Source organism: Trichosurus vulpecula, chromosome 6 (assembly GCF_011100635.1).
Source record: "Trichosurus vulpecula isolate mTriVul1 chromosome 6, mTriVul1.pri, whole genome shotgun sequence".
NCBI classification, from domain to species: domain Eukaryota; kingdom Metazoa; phylum Chordata; class Mammalia; order Diprotodontia; family Phalangeridae; genus Trichosurus; species Trichosurus vulpecula.
In genome coordinates, this window is record NC_050578.1 from 64,546,613 (window position 1) to 64,562,644 (window position 16,032).

At 39.9% G+C, this 16,032-nt stretch overlaps 1 protein-coding gene across 1 annotated transcript in view; it reads left to right on the forward strand.

Annotated features, from left to right (window-relative positions):
• DAPP1 (dual adaptor of phosphotyrosine and 3-phosphoinositides 1) overlaps nucleotides 1-16,032 on the forward strand; it is a 53,204-nt gene that overhangs the window by 10,024 nt on the left and 27,148 nt on the right. The window contains exons 2-3 of the mRNA XM_036763155.1: nucleotides 12,196-12,318; nucleotides 15,113-15,246. Coding sequence (XP_036619050.1) covers nucleotides 12,196-12,318; nucleotides 15,113-15,246 — 257 coding nt within the window. The remainder of the gene's footprint in view (nucleotides 1-12,195; nucleotides 12,319-15,112; nucleotides 15,247-16,032) is intronic.

Here is a 16,032-nt window from a genome sequence, read left to right on the forward strand (position 1 = left end):
GACTTGTCCAAGGACACACAGCTAATAAGTGTCTGAGGCCAGATTTGAACTCAGGAAGATGAGTCTTCCTGACTCCAGGCCTGGTGCTCTATCCACTGCACCACCAACCTGCTCTAAAAAACTCCAAAACAAACCTTTATTATACTATCCCTTCTTATCAGATGAGGTGTTTGTAAAGGTTCTCTATTGCATGTCAAACAAACTGAAACTCCTTAGAGCTTGAAAAGGCTACAAGCCAAGACTGAAGTGGATGAAGATTTTTTTGTTTGCTAATGATTGTGCACTCGATGCAGCCTCTGAAGCTGAAGTGCAGCCAAGTATGGATCAATTCTCTGCCGCTTGTGCTAATTTTGGCCTAACAATTAGCATCAAGAAACACAGGTAGGAAACCAATAGCCAGCACCATACCACCCATATGTGGAATCATCAGTTACAGCAAATGGAGAGATTTTGAATGCTGGATAAGTTCACTTACCTTGGCAGTATGCTTTCCAGGGGTGTGCACATAGATGATGAGGTCATTGCACACATTGCCAGAGCTAGCTCAGTGTTTGGGAGGCTATGAAGCAAAGTGTGGGAGAGAAGAGGTATTAGACTGACTACCACAGGGCCATTGTGCTGACCTCATTGTTGTTGAATGCCTGTGAAACACGGACAGTCTGCCAGCGCAATGCCAGGAAACTGAATGGCTCCCATTTGAATGGTCTTAGGAAGATTCTGAAGATCACCTGGCAAGATAAGGTACAGGACACTAAGGTCTTTTTTCCACCTGTTTTTTGGATATCTGCTCTTTAAGAATAGTGATTACATTTTAAGTACAATTAAAGCTTATTTTTAAATGTAGTAACCATTCTTAGCTCAAGGGCCTATAAAAACAGGTGTTGAGATGAGTAGTTTGCTGACTCCTGAGTCCAACACAAAAGTGCTGTCTACTATAACATCCCTAGCAAATGGTCCTCCAACATCTGTTTGGTGTAGATTTTAGTAGAGCTTTTGAAAAAGTACCTCATAGGATTCTTGTGGAGAAGGTGGAGAGGTGTGGGATTGGACAACAATACAATCAGATGGCTCCAGAACTGGTCGGAAGGGTGGTATTAATCCTGTTTTCCCAAAATTTGAGTTATAAAGAAGGGGGGACCCATCACCTCTCAAGGTGATCCGTTCTACTTTTGGACAGTACCAATTGTTGAGAAGCTTTGTTGTTGTTTCGTTATTTTTCTGGCATTGAGCTCAAATTTGCCTCCTTGTAGGACCCCACCTTCTACTTCTGCCTTCTGAGATAAAGAAGTCTAAGGAAACAAAAAAAAGCAAATTTAATCCTTCCTTCTCATTACTATCTTTCAGGTAGTTTAGGACATCTCTCATGTTCCCCCTGAGTCTTATCTTGTCCAAGCTAAACATCTCCAGTTCTTTCAACAGATCCCCACGTGACGTGGTCTCGCCATCCATCCTGCTTGCACTCCTCTGAACATTCCCCAGGTTATCAATTTCCTTCTTAAACTGCAGAACTAAAACCGTGTGACCTCCCAATGAGGTTTGACGAGGTCAATTGAATTCATCTTTGATTACCTGTCCTGACCCTCAATCTTCCGTACATATATTTTAAAAAAATCTAAGCTGGCTGATGAGTTCTCTGTGCTATATCAGTCTCTATAGAAATTGGTTTTTCCTTCTCAGTGGAATTATTTTCCTTTATGCCTTCAGAACTGCATTCTTGAGACTGCTATATATTTTGGCCTGATTTCCCTTAAGGCTGGATTTGAACTCAAGTCTTCCTGACTCTCCATGGCACTCTACCCACTACACCACCTACATGCCTCAAGAAGGCAGAGCTGGAGGAAGATAAAAATGTGCCATAGTCCTTTAAGAATAGTATCAGAGGTGCTAAGAGCTAAGACTGGTAAGGAAAACAAAAATTAGGGTCTTGGGTGAGATATTTATGAAATGGGAGAAAGGAGTATCAAAAAAGGGATAGAATCCTTGTTTGGGGTAGATGGGACAAAGATAACTGACAATACAGAGAAACCATGGTTGTTTGATTCTTTTTCTACTTGGGTTTTCTCTGTCAAGAAGAATGATGTTTAGACTGGAAAAGACATAAGAAAAATGGCTATTAGGTAGCATGGTTACAAAATTAGTAAGGACACAGTATGAGAGCCCCACCTGCTCTTGGAGAATTCAAGTAACTTAGAGCCTCAGATCTTGAAAGTATTGGCAAATGTGATGGAGGAGTCACTAGCAGCAAATTTTAAAGATTGTGGACAACGGAGGTAGTGCCACAGAATTGAAGAAGGGCACATGTCATTCCAGTTTTTGAAAGAGAGAAGAGATTAGAATCAGTGAGCTTGGCTTGAATTCCTGAAAAAATTCTAGATTTCATTATTAAAGAGATAGTTCTAGACCATCTAAAAGTGGCAATTACAGAGGAGCATTAGGGCCATACCAAACTAACCAAATTGGCTTACTAAACTGGTAGACAGGGAAATTCAGTAGGTATATTTTGCTTCAATTTTAGCAAATCATTAGACCAAACATTTTATGTTATTCTTGTGTGAACGATAGGTGTGAGCTAGAAGGCAGTGTAATTAAAACGATTCAGAACTGGTTGACTTGAAATATATTGGTTTGATGCCATCTTGGAAAGAGGACTCCAGTGGAATGCCTTCCTGTGCTGATCCACATTTTTGTCAATGATTTAGATAAAAGCGTAAAGGGCATGCTTATCAAACTTGTAGATAACACATAGTGAGGAGAGATAGTGGACAAAAAGGGTGGCAAGAGTCAGGATTCCCCCTCCCCCCAAAAATGTTGACCTGAGTCTAATAAGATGAAATTTAATAGGAAAAAAATATAAAATCTTATCTAAAGCTAAAGTCTTATCTAATTCTAAAGTCTTAGATTTAAGAAATCACTTTTCTGAATACAAGATGAGGAAGACATGATTAAAGAGCATTTTCTCAGAAAAAGATCTTGGGTTTTTAGTGGGCTACAAACTCAGTATGATAATTTACCAATATGATATGGCAGTCAAAAAAGCTATTGAAATCTTGAGCCACATTAAGAGGGGCAAGGTGCCTAGGATTAGGTGGTTGATAGCGCCCTACTGTATTCTGCCCTGGTCAGACAACATCTGGGGAACCAGTTTAGTTCTGGGAAGTAGAGTTTAGGGAGGACATTGATAAATTGGCAAGTGTCCAGAGGAGGGCAACCATAACATTCAAGGACTTTGAGACTGTGCCACAAGAGGATGATTTGAAGAAAAAGAATAGTGATAGGGACATCCACAAATTCATAGGAAACCAAATCCAAAAGAGAAGCCAGTGGCAAAAGCCATGGACTCAACTGTTTACACATAAATGCCCAATACTTAGGCAATATATAAAGTGAATTAGCAATCCTCATGCAAAGAAACAGTTTTGTCCTCATAGCTGTCTTAGAGGTATGGTGAGATAAAAATCTATTACTGGGTTCTTATGGGTATGCCTTATGTAAAAGAAACAAGATAAATAAAAGAGGTGGGAGTAGGATAGCAGGCTGTATTAAGAAGTTATTCTCATGTGAAGAGATTCAGGAACTAGAAGGGAGAAGCATGGTAAATAGCATTTGGGTGAAGATCAACAGAAAGAGAAACAGAAGCAGTTTTGTCATTGGAGTATATTGCAGACTACCTGATCAAAAAAGAGGCAATAGATGAAGAATTTCAGACTCAAATAACAAGTCTAGTATGGAGAAATAATTCATTAGTGGTGAGGGATTTCAGTTATCTGGATATCTGCAAGAGTTGTCTGCCTCTATCTCTTTTTCTTTGTCTCTGATTCTCAATCTGTTTCTGTCTCTGTCTCTTTCATCTCTCTGTCCCTGTGTTTCTCTCTCTCTGTCTGTCTCTCTCTCTCTCTCTCTCTCTCTCTCTCTCTCTCTCTCTCTCTCTCTCTCTCTCTCTCTCCCTCTCTCTCTGGAGGAGTTGCTGATAAACTTCTTGACTTGACTTAATAATAATTTGTTCCTTCAAAAGGTAAAACAATCAATAAAAGGAAATCATGCTCTATGTTTGATTCTCACCAGCAAGGAGGAACTCGTTGCTGGGGTGAGAAATGATGGGAACCTTGGAGGGGAAGTGACCACTCCCTCTAAGAGTTTGTAATAAAGGGACAGGAAATTCAGACAGTCTGACATGCATCCTAGATTTGGAGAAAGTCATTTTCAAAGAGTTTAAAGTATAGTAGCTGCCAATGAACTAAAATTCTATAGAGCAAATCACCTCAGGATGGATGGGGAATTCTCAAGAATTAAATTCTGAGGGCACAGAGGAAAACAATTCTGCTGAGAGGAAAAATAGGAGTTGTCTGAGAAGACCAATGTCAATGCATAGAGAATTCACCAGCCAGCTTGGTTTTTAAAAAGGTATGTACAGAAGATGAAAGCAAGAATAGATGGGTTCAAAAGGGTGGCCCAGTCCTGTAAAGATAATGTCTGGAGGACTAAAGTTCAGGATGAGCTGTAAGAAGAATCAGGGGAGAGAGATAGCATTGTCAAGGAGTTAGAGCTTTTCGATAGCTATATTAGAAGAAAGATGAGACTGGATGAAGGGCTTGAAGTGATGGGATGATGTATGACCACAGAGTAAAGGCAGAGCTGATTAGTTGTTATTTCACTTCTATTTTCACAGTCAAGGAGAATGACTTTTGGACTGGAAAGGACAAAATGACAACAATAAAACGAGGTGGGGGATATAGTGCACTGCAAACTTAACAGTGTGATATGGCAGCATACCCCCCCAAGAACCCCTAATGTCATCTTAGGCTCTAGTAAGTGGGATTCAGCCCCTACTGTCTCAGGCAATAGACCAATGTAACTAGTATATTTGGTCTCTTCCTTTAGTGGAACCCCAAGCTCACAAAGAAATTCCAATATCCAATAGTCCCAGAATTACAGAATTTCATAGTGGAGTGGTATATGGAGTCATACTTAAAATAGGGTATTTTCACCATCCAAAATGATAGACTATGCCATCTAAGTAATGCCTGAAGGAAGTAAGGATGTCTTCCTTGGAGAAGAGGTTAAGGCTGGGGGTGAGAGGGGAAGGGAATGGGGAAGGTCAAAAGGAAAGAGGGTATCTTTAAATATTTAAAGGACTGACATGTGGACCAGGGACTAAACTTGGTTTGGGGGCTTGGGGGAAGGGCAGAAGGGAAAGGGCAAAGGGAATCACCATTTATCAAGTGCTTACTATATTCCAGGACCTGCACAAAGTGCTTTACAATTATTATTTCATTTTAAGAAGCAGGAATAATGGTTGGACATTGAAATATAGGCAAATAGAGGCTTTGTATCATGAGAAACTTCCTAATAATTAGATGGAATTGGGTGCTCTGGGGGATAGTGAGTTCCTCCTCATCAGAGGACTTCAAACGGAGGCTAATGACCACTTGCCAGGCATGTTGTACAAGGGACAATTTATTTAGTTATGGATTAGACTAGATGGTCAGTGATTCTCTCAGCCTAAGAACTGAGAACGTTTACTCTAGAAAAGAAAAGGTTCAATGGGAATATGACAACTGTCTTCTAATATTTGAAGGACAATCATGTGGAAAAGAGATTAGATTCTGTTTGGCTCTAAAGAATAGGACAAGTAGCAATAGAAAGGGACAAATCTAGGCTGATGTCAAGAAAAAACTTCTTAATAACCAGAGCTATTGGGTTGTCCTAGGACGTAGTAGGTTACACTTCATTGGTCTTCAAGGCTGGATGACCACGTGTCAATGTTGTAGCAACAATTTTTTTCCGGGGGTACAGTTTGAACTGGATGGTTGCTGAGCTTCCTTCCAACTGGAGGTAGTGTGATTCTGGGATTAAAAGTAAGGGAAAATATTCTTTTGTTAACTACTATTCCATCAGTCAATAGAGGCAGTGTGGCGTAGCATATGGAAAGCCAGGCTCTTAACCAAGTCCTACTTCTGACACCTACTGACTGTGTGATACCTAACCACACAGTGCCCTGACAGCACTCTAAGACCAGACATTGCTGAGCAGGTGGCTGTATTAGGCATGAGAGAGAGGGAGAGAGAGAGAGACAGAGAGAGAGAGAGAGAGAGAGAGAGAGAGAAATAGAGAGAGAGAGAGTTTCCTCACTGAGGAGTTTCCCAAGTGAATGAAATCACAGGACAATCCCTACCCTATCTCAGGCAATAAGTACTAAATTTTCACCTCCTCCCTTAACTGGAATCCCAAGCTCCAAAGGAAATTCCAGAATTTCATAGTTGAGAAGGATCTGAAATCATCCTTAAAAGAATTACTATTAAGAAGTCAATTCTTCTCTCCTTTGTCATGATGTGGGGGTTCTTGAAGGCTGTCAGCCTTCAAGGTCTGACAATTCAGGTCCTAGTAAGCTGGAAAAGTTTCGAATCTCCTCTCGAGTACAAGCTGTATTGACTATTTTCCAAGTCCAGCATTGACAGGCTCTCAGATTCCCTTCCAGGACTATAGGGTGATAGAAGTTCTTCCAGCAGTTCTGGAAGGCCATCCACTAAATTAGGGAAGGAATACAATGTGTATCAGTAGTAGCATCCACACCAGAGATTTCCTTAAAGAGAAATCATATTGTGTAGCACCTTGACTAGGAGACTCTGCAGTTTGGAATGCATCCTGTAGGGAACAGACAATGATTGAAAGTTTTCAATCATTATCAATGAACATTTATTGAGATTACCATGTGCAAAAATAGCATTGTGCTGGGTGCTGGCCTAAGGTTGAAAATTATTTAACAATTGGTCTCTACTCTTGTAATGTTCCCATTCTAGTCTGGTTAGATAGACTATTGACATAAAATATACCTAACAGTATGTGATAAGGTAAGAGAAGAGTTTATCATAAAAAAATGAGGGTTTACATAGAAACTCAGGCTTCAGAGGGGCAGATATTTAGGGGTTAGGTTTTTCCTATAAAGATTAGGTATCTATTAGCATTTTTTAAATAAGAGGATTTCTGTGATGCTTTATCTTTATTAATAAATGAGAGGCAGCATCACCTAGCAGATAAACACCAAACCTGGAGCCAGAAACACTGGGGATGAAGTTCCATTTCTCATACAAACTTTGTTTGTGACCCTGGGCAAGTTATATAATCTCACAGTGTCCACCAGGCAACTCTCTAAGACTGTATGGGCTACAAAAAATGGCAGAGTGGTCACTTCAGTAGCACATTGACTAAAACTGGAAAAACATAGAGTAGATTAGCATGGCCATGGAGCAAATTTGGCATGCAAATTCTCATATATATGTATATACGTAGATATAGAGATACAAATATATAAGTAATATATAAATAAAAATCTATAATGTATAGATTTTTTAAAGGGCATCTAGGTGGCAGCAGATAGAGTGCCAGGCCTGAAGTTAGGAAGATTCATCTTCCTGAGTTCAAATCTGGCCTCAGACACTTACTAGCTATGTGACCCTAGGCAAGTCATTTAACCCTGTTTGCCTCGGTTTCCTCATCTGTAAAAATGAGCTGGAGAAGAAAATGCCAAACCACTCCAGTTTCTCTGCCAAGAAAACCCCAAATGGGGTCATAGAGTTGGACACAGCTGAAAAAACAACAAAAAAAATTTAAATAGCAAAGCAAGTATCTACCTGAATTGGTAGAGGAAATTCACCATTGGGGGATCCCTATACCAATGACATCACAGGTCCAGTTGCTGGAGCTAGGTTGGTTGTTGTCCTTTGTTCTAAAAGAGGACCAAAATGGCATCAGTATGTTGGAGTCAAGGCATAGTGTTCGCCTGCGGCTGATCAGACCTGTAGGGGCCCAGTAGGTTCTACCACAGGTCAGGTACAAATAGTCCACATGAACATTTGCAGTGGAGATGTCTCATGTTTCTTTTGAGCTACTGCAATTCTGTTTTGCTCATAGAGTACAGTGCCTTCTTTGATGATGGATGGTCCTTTGTTAGAATTTCCCCGTGTCTTATAGTTGATTCCAAAGTTCTTCAGAGACTTTGAAAGCATCCCTGAATTGCTTCTTCTGACCACCATGTTAGCACCTGCCTTGCATGAATTCTCCGTAAAACAGTCTTTAGGCAAATACACATTTGGCATTCAAACAATGTGGCCAACCCATATTTGTAGAATGTCTGTGGAATATAGATCCTGTACCAAATTACAGTTTACCTTCTATCTAACTTAAGAATCTAAAGAGAGACTTGGGTTTTTTGTTTGTTTGTTTTGTTTTCTATTATTAGTATTATTAACAAATAAAGAGACTCCTAGATATGTTTCAAGCAACATGGGGTCAAATCCTGAAACAACAAAATCAGGGGAATATCCATGTTATTTTGTTGGATTAGAATTTTGCAGAATCAGTTATTGCTGCAAAAAGTGAGGTTCAAATAACTGTCTCAGGCCTTTGTCATGCTGATATTTTTGTCTTAAAAGGATCAATAGATTAAAAAGAAATACATAAAAGGGTTGTTGAGGATTCATTGGCTGAAGAAAAATAGAACTCTCACTTTGGAAATGCCTGAAGGAGCTGACAGATCCATTGCCCACTTCTCCCATGAGCCTTTGAGCACTTTTAGCAGCTGTGAGCTCATCTCAGGATCTGGTCTGAGATTAGGAACTGAGCTGAGTTAATGAAAGGCTGAGGCTGATGAGCAGGTATGTTTTCTTTCAAAGATACTTCCTTTTTTTTTAAAGTTACAGCTTTAAACCAACATGAAAAATAGAGTGATGACATCTTTGCCTGAAAGAGGAAATGTACTAAAGAAATAAATACCAGGAAACACAGTTTTAGAAAACAGATAACTTTGAAACCTATGAAGGAACTTCCTTCCACTAACATTCAAACACTTTCTTTTTAAAAGCCATCTAGGTTAAACATGACTCCTGTGAGGAAGGCTTCTAGTTTTGCACAATGGCCCACAGAATAAAACCTCATGGGGAAGATAAAATCCGTTTTCTTTGTGGATTAGAAAATTATGATAAATTTCATTCACATGAATAGATGGGTTTGGCCCCCAGGTCTCCTCCATGCTTGAGACACTTGGGATGTTGTTGATGCTAAAATATAAGTAGTCTAAGCCCAGGGTTTCTTTTCTTATCATGCCCAAGTTTCTTTTTCTACCTGTTTGATTGATACTTAAGCTTAAGGGTATTATAAAGCAATAATGATTCTTTTCTCTTGCTGAAGGCAGAAGCTAGGTGAGAAACAGAGATCAGGAAAACAGGAGGAGCAGAGAAGAAAAGAGAGAGTATTCTTCATGTTGGTAGGGTTGGTTCAAACTTGTTTTGGTTCTCACAACTACAATATAACTCCACTGACAAATTTTGTTCCCTCTCCCACCCTTACCCAGTGTTTCCTTTGAAATATATAAAATATCAGAAGAGACCTTCCAAGTCGTCTAGTCCATTCCCTACCTTAATGAATCTCTGATACATCTTATATTCAACTAATGTGGGTAAAATTAATTGGGGAGGGGGGATGGGTTAAGAGCCTCAGTGACTGGAAATATGCGTAACAGAGAAGCTAGAAAGAAGGATGGGTCTGGAGAAAAGATAATGAATCCCATCATGGAGGAGTTGAGTTTGAGATATGTGTGGGACATCCATGTGGTGATATCCCAAAGGAAGCTGGCGATGAAGACCTGGAACTCTGCAGGCCCAATGAGGCTGGTTATGTGGATTTGAGACTCATCTGCATAAGATGATAACTGGAACCCAAGGAAACTAATGAGATCACTGAGAGAGAGGGAATGTTTAATAGAAAAAAAAAAGCAGTCCACAACCAAGCCCTGGGACACACCCAGGTATAGGGGGCAGGACACAGATGTTGATCCAGAAAAGGAGACTTGAGAAAGACCAGTCAGACAAGAGGGATAGACATGGATTGTGGGTGAGGTCCTATTGGTTCAGAAGCCACAGCATCTGAGGATCTAAACTGTTCTTTTCCCCATGATTAGACCAACTAGGAAAAGCAGGTAGTTGAATACTAGTGCAAAGAGTACTCCTTTCCCTTATGCTAAGGAATAAATTTGGATTCCAGCTTCCCTAAATAGTAATGAACTTGAAGGACTTATAAGAATCATATCCTATCCATTTCTTAAGTATTTTCCAAAGAATTCAGAGTGATGGATCTTCAGTGGGAGTTAGCCCACAGCGCCCTATGACAAGATTGCTGCTACACCATTACGGATCAGATGTTTATGCAGAAAATTCTAATAGCCCAGGCCTCCACTTGCTAGTATATAAGGGGTAGTGGCTGGGGTGGGGTGGGGGTGGGTAAAGAATTCAAACAAAAAAAGTTGGAGGGGAAGAGAGCACCTACTTCCCTTTAGTGAATTCAGGTGGCCCAGCCCAGATGAACTCAGCCTCTGGTTCTGAAAGAGCTGGCAGAAGTAGTTATTGAGCCAATGTCAGAAATATTTGAAAGATCATGCTGTGGGAAAGATCATACTATACTGTTGGGTATAGTGTTTTTTTAAAATGTCGAATCAATCAGAAGCGATACTTAGAAGAAGTTCTTAAAGTTTAGACTTTTATTATTCACATAATTTGTTTAAGGTAAAAATAATGCAGACCCTTCTCTTGCCCCTCCCACCTTATGACTTGCCCAATGTAAATATTTAATAAAGTGTTTATTGAATTGATTTGAAAAAAAATATTGAAATATCATGGATAAGGGGAGAGGTACCGTAGATTGGAGAAAGGCAAATATCTCAATCTTTTCTTCTCCTCTTCAAAATTAAAATTTTTATTTTATTTTCAAATGAAGGTCTTTACCTCTCCTCTTCTTCTTCCCATGTCCCAATTTAAAAAAAAAAAGGGAAAAGAAAGAGAAATCTTCAAATTTAAAGGCTAGTGAGCTAGACTCCAATGTCTTGGGAAATTCTAGAACAAATGTTCTAGATGTATCATCCAAGGTCTAAGTAGGGAAGTGAGATTTTGAAGAGCTAGCATGACTTCATCAAGTACAGGTCTTGCCATACTAACCTCCTCTCCTTTTTTTGACAGAATTACTAAACTAACAGTTGAGGGCAATGCCGTGGGTATTGTTTTTCCTCAGTTTTAGCAAAGCTGTTGATAAAAATATCTCCTAGTGGAAAAGATGGAGAAACATTCAGAACTGATTGGATTAACAGGCTCAAAGTAATTAATGGTGCAATGTCAACATGCCGGGTCTTCAGTGGAGTACCTCGGGGATCTGTGTTAGCCCCTCTGCTGTTTAACAATTTTATTAATGATTTGGATAAGGGCACAGATGGTATGATCTTCAAGTTCTCAGCTGACAACAAGCTGGGAAGGATAGCTTACATTCCGGAGGACAGCATCAAGATCCAAATGGCTCTTAACAGACTAGAGTATTTGGGCTGGGTCTAAGAAAATGAAATTCAATAGAGATGAATCATTCAATCAATAAACATTGTCTCTGTTTCCTTCCCTTTACATTTTGTGATTTCATCAAGTGGTTTGGGAGACTTAGTTGGGATTGCATTCTCAGAGATTTTCCTAGACACAGGTCTCTCCTAATAATCATATAGAGAAAGCCCAGAGCTAGGAGTTCCAAGAAAGACATAGTTCATGTTGTTTAGCACCTCCCCTCCGCCACCCAAATAAGGCCAGGTCTCTTTCAAGAAATCTTTGTATAGGAAATATAGCACAACCCCCAGCCAATGCCTTGTTCATGGAATCCACCATGGCCAGTCATTAGATAAGAGACCTAGGATCTCTGGGTCTGGGTCTCAGCTCCTCACAGCACAGCACATGGACTTAAGAGATCCCTTCCCCACCCCCAATGCAGACTGAAGCTTCTGTAGCTGATCTTATTCCATTCACTGTCCTGTCACTGTCAGGGATGTCCACCTGCTTCTGAAGTATCTAGTTCGTAGCTCATTCATGGAGCATGGAATCAAATGGGAAATTTGTTGCCATTCCAAACTAGCATCTCTGACCTTAAAAACTTTAGTTCCTATTCTTGTGGCCAGAAAACAAGAGGTATGTCACAGGCTCCCTGAAGTGTTGGTTCTTCTAGTTTTTGGCTCGGTGAGTGAGTTCTACCCTCTCCTCGTAGCAGTTTAACACATGTGTCTCTAAACACCCCATACTGGAAGGGAAATTATTGAACTCATTTGTGGTCACAAACTCAGCAAACAAGAGATTGCTACATCTTCTTTGAACGTAATCTTGATTTTTTTTTTCCATTTAGATGGTATCATGGTAATCTCACTCGCCATGCAGCAGAAGCACTTCTTCTCTCAAATGGAAGTGATGGAAGTTACCTCTTAAGGGATAGTAATGAGAAGACCGGTCTATACTCTCTTTCAGTGAGGTATGTTATCCAATCAAGAAATGAGAACAACACAACAGCACTTGGCAATTATATCGATGTAACTCAAACTCTGGGCTCATTCTCCCAGCACCCTCTATTACAGACCCAACCAGAGCTCAACTATTACTTTTTCCCTCAGGATTCTAGAGTAGAGGAAAATTTTCTAGCAGTAAAGACTCATGAGCCCCCATCAGTGTGTGCCCCTTATTGATTATCCTTTTATATAAATTAATTACCCAGACTTAAATAGCTTTTAGAAAAAAAGATATTTACTAAAGTAATACAATAACAGTTGGTACTAACTCCCCTCCAAACCTAGGACCCACTCACAACAACTATGTGCAGAATCCAGGGAAAAGTGGGCTTAATCTTAGAGAACATGAAGCAAAAGGAGCAAGTCATTGCTTACAGAAGTCCTTCCACTAGAAGTTCTTTTCTCCCCTTCATAACCTGACCCCTCCATGAAGTTCTTTTAGGCATGGTGTGTCTTTCTACTGAACACCTTGTAGAGTCCTGAAGCTGCCTTTACTTAGTGTGTCTAGCTGATCCTCAGCTCCTGATGTATATACTCCCATCAGCCCTTCTACAGATGTTGTTAGAACACTAATGAGAATTCCAAGTCCTCTGACTTTTTGAAGTCCAGAAGGTCATCTTCTGGCCAAGGTGGGAGAGTCAAAGACTCTTCTTTCCTACCCCCAAAGTGATGCTCTCCCAGGAATTTGGCTAGAACTATTCTCTCTTTCATTGGAAAACTAGGATCCTTTGTATAACTTTGTATGACTGAGACTTTTCAGCCCATCCCAACACACCCTTTTTGTATTGTTACTTCCTTAAGACCTTAGTTTGGAAAGGCCAATGACCCCTGGGCCATCTCCAGTTGTTCTGATCCATATTTGGCCACTGGACCTAGATGGCTCTGGAGGAGAAAGTGAGGCTGGTGACTTTGCAATTCAAATGCATGTCATGGCATCATCCTCCTGATGTCATGGTCCTCTCTGAGAAGGAAGGATAAACAGCAAGCAGCAGCAATCCTTTCCTCTAATGGCTTTCCTTCCTTCCAAATTGATCAAAAACTTCTCAGACCTAATCTAATTCCCTCTATTGATTGATTTGCCAAGTATCTTCTTACCTGGTTAATGTAGTCACTTTGAGGAGGATGGAATAATTGATTCAATTGACACCCTCCCCCACCTTACACTTAGATCTCCTTTACCCCCACATTTATACCACTGAATCCCAAATCTGCATTGCTATTTTTGGAGAGTCTGGTCAAAGATCTCCCAAACCCGAATAGCAAAACAGCCAAACTATCCTTGCTCACTCACAATTAGAATTATACCAGTGACAAACACTACATTTTTGAAGGATTATGTCTGTCCAATACTTTCTAAGGAATTAAGCAACATAGAATTTTTTCCACTCAAAGATTTATTTATTAGGATGTCAATGAGATATAAGGATGCATATTTAATCTGAATGATAGTACATGATGATGTCAGCATTTGCTTTATTCTATATGTAGTATAAATATTCTAACCAAAGATGGCAGGAGCTGCATTAGGGTGGAAGTGTTTTATTGTCTTTGATGATGAGACCTAGAAAAATGATCTTTCTTTTGAAGGCAGTGTGGTACAGTAGAGCAAGCACCATCTCTAGAGGCAGGGGACCAGGTTTCAAATCTGTCTCTGTCACCTCCTTCATGACCTTGGGTGAACCAATTACCCAATTACCCTTGGCTTCAGTTTCCTCACCTGTAAAATGAGACATTTGGACTAGCTGGTACCTTTAACGTATAATCCTATTCAGTTCCCTGAGCATCAAGGAGCGAGAAGTTGCTACATCACTATCTTACCTCTTCCTAGAATTCAAATGGGAAACTGTTTGGAATCCAGTTTTTAAATCTTTAGAGCCACCACTAGAGATAAGTTGATATGGGAATAAACTTGAACATGGTCAACATTTTTTTTAAATAATAATTTACTGGCATTAAGGTTTCCAAAGAACTTTCCTCATAACAACTCTTTAAGAAAGGCATTCCAAGTGTTATTATTCTTACTTCATAGATAAAGAAACTGAGAGGTTCAGAGTACTGCCCATGCACATACAACCTGGATGTTTCAGAGCTAGCACCTGGACCCCATCTCCTTTCTCCAAGTCCAGTGCCCTTTGCATCAAATCTCTCTGCCTCTCTCAATCAATCAATCAACAAATATTTATGAAGCAGCTATTATGTGCCAGACACTGTGCTAAGTGTGGGGGATCAAAAAGAGGCAAAAGGCAATTCTTGCCCTCAAGGAGCTTACAATCTGAATGAATATACAGGTCACCACTAAGGTTCTCAATGCATAAACACTGTAATATGTCAACACAGACAGACACTCATATAGGAGACTTATCATATAGGGGTGTGTGTGTGTGTGTGTGTGTGTGTGTGTGTGTGTTTTCTAGGTATGCCCTATTCCTTTTCTGTCTTACCCTACACCTTTTTTAGAACTGAATATGTAAGGGCCCTTCAGAGAAGTTGGGCAACGAACACACAAGGGAGATTGCTCTCCTGCATTCCACCCAAGAGGGAAATTAGGTTTTGCATGTACTTTGAAAAGTAGAATTTGTCTGGTCCTCTGGAGAATGGACCTTACCCTGAGAAAATTCAACCACTGCATCAAATGTCTTAGTTCTCGGACAGTAATGACTGGAATAATATCAGGATTGTGTAGTTCTTTCTAAAAATGATGAATTTCACATAAATAATGAATAGATACATATGGATGATAAATGTTTTTTTCCCTTTCAGAGCCAAAGAGTCTGTCAAACACTTCCACGTAGAATACACAGGCTATTCGTTCAAGTTTGGCTTTAATGAGTTCTCAAGTTTGAAGGAGTTTGTCAATCATTTTGCCAACCAGCCTTTGATTGGGAGTGAAACAGGTAAGCTGCATGTAAATAGGAGCCTTGTAAGAGGTTGTTTGGGAGATGCAGAAAGAAGAGGGAACATGGGAACCAAAAATTCTGTAACTATAATAATTTGTCACCTACGCTGGTCTTTCAGCTTGTGAAATTTGAGCTCATCTTCTTTAGAGTCAATGTGCTATTATCTTGTTAGTAGCTTTGAATCAGAAAAACTTGATTTCAAATCTGACACCTACTATGTGACCCTGGCCAAGTCACTTAACCTCTGTTTGTCTTAGCTTCCTCAACCATAAAATGGGAATAATAATAGAACTTAGAATCTACCTCCTAGGGTTATTTTGAAGATCAAATGAGATAATATTTGTAAAAGGGGAAAAAGTGCTTGACACAATGCCTGGCACATAGTAGGAACTATACAAATACTTATTCCTTTCCCATTCCCCCTTCAGTTAACTCTAAGACAGCTGAAGAGCAAGTTCAGATCTGCACTAGTGAAATGATTTCTCATCAGGGAATTCCTTGCACCACAAAAATAATAGGGTAAAAAGAAAAGAAGTCAAGCTTAGAACTTTAGAACAGAAGGGATGTTGTTGTCAAAAGCTTTTTTCTTTAGATAGGCTTAAGTGAGAAAAAGATACCAGGTATTGGGGGATACAGTATGGGAACTCCCTCCAGAAATACAGAGAGATAGCTTTCCAGTACAGAACCTTAAAGTCCCTGGGAGTCATCTGGAAGGTTAAGCGACTGACTAATGTAGTCATACAGCTTGTATGTGTCAGAGATGAGATTGGAACTTAGATATTT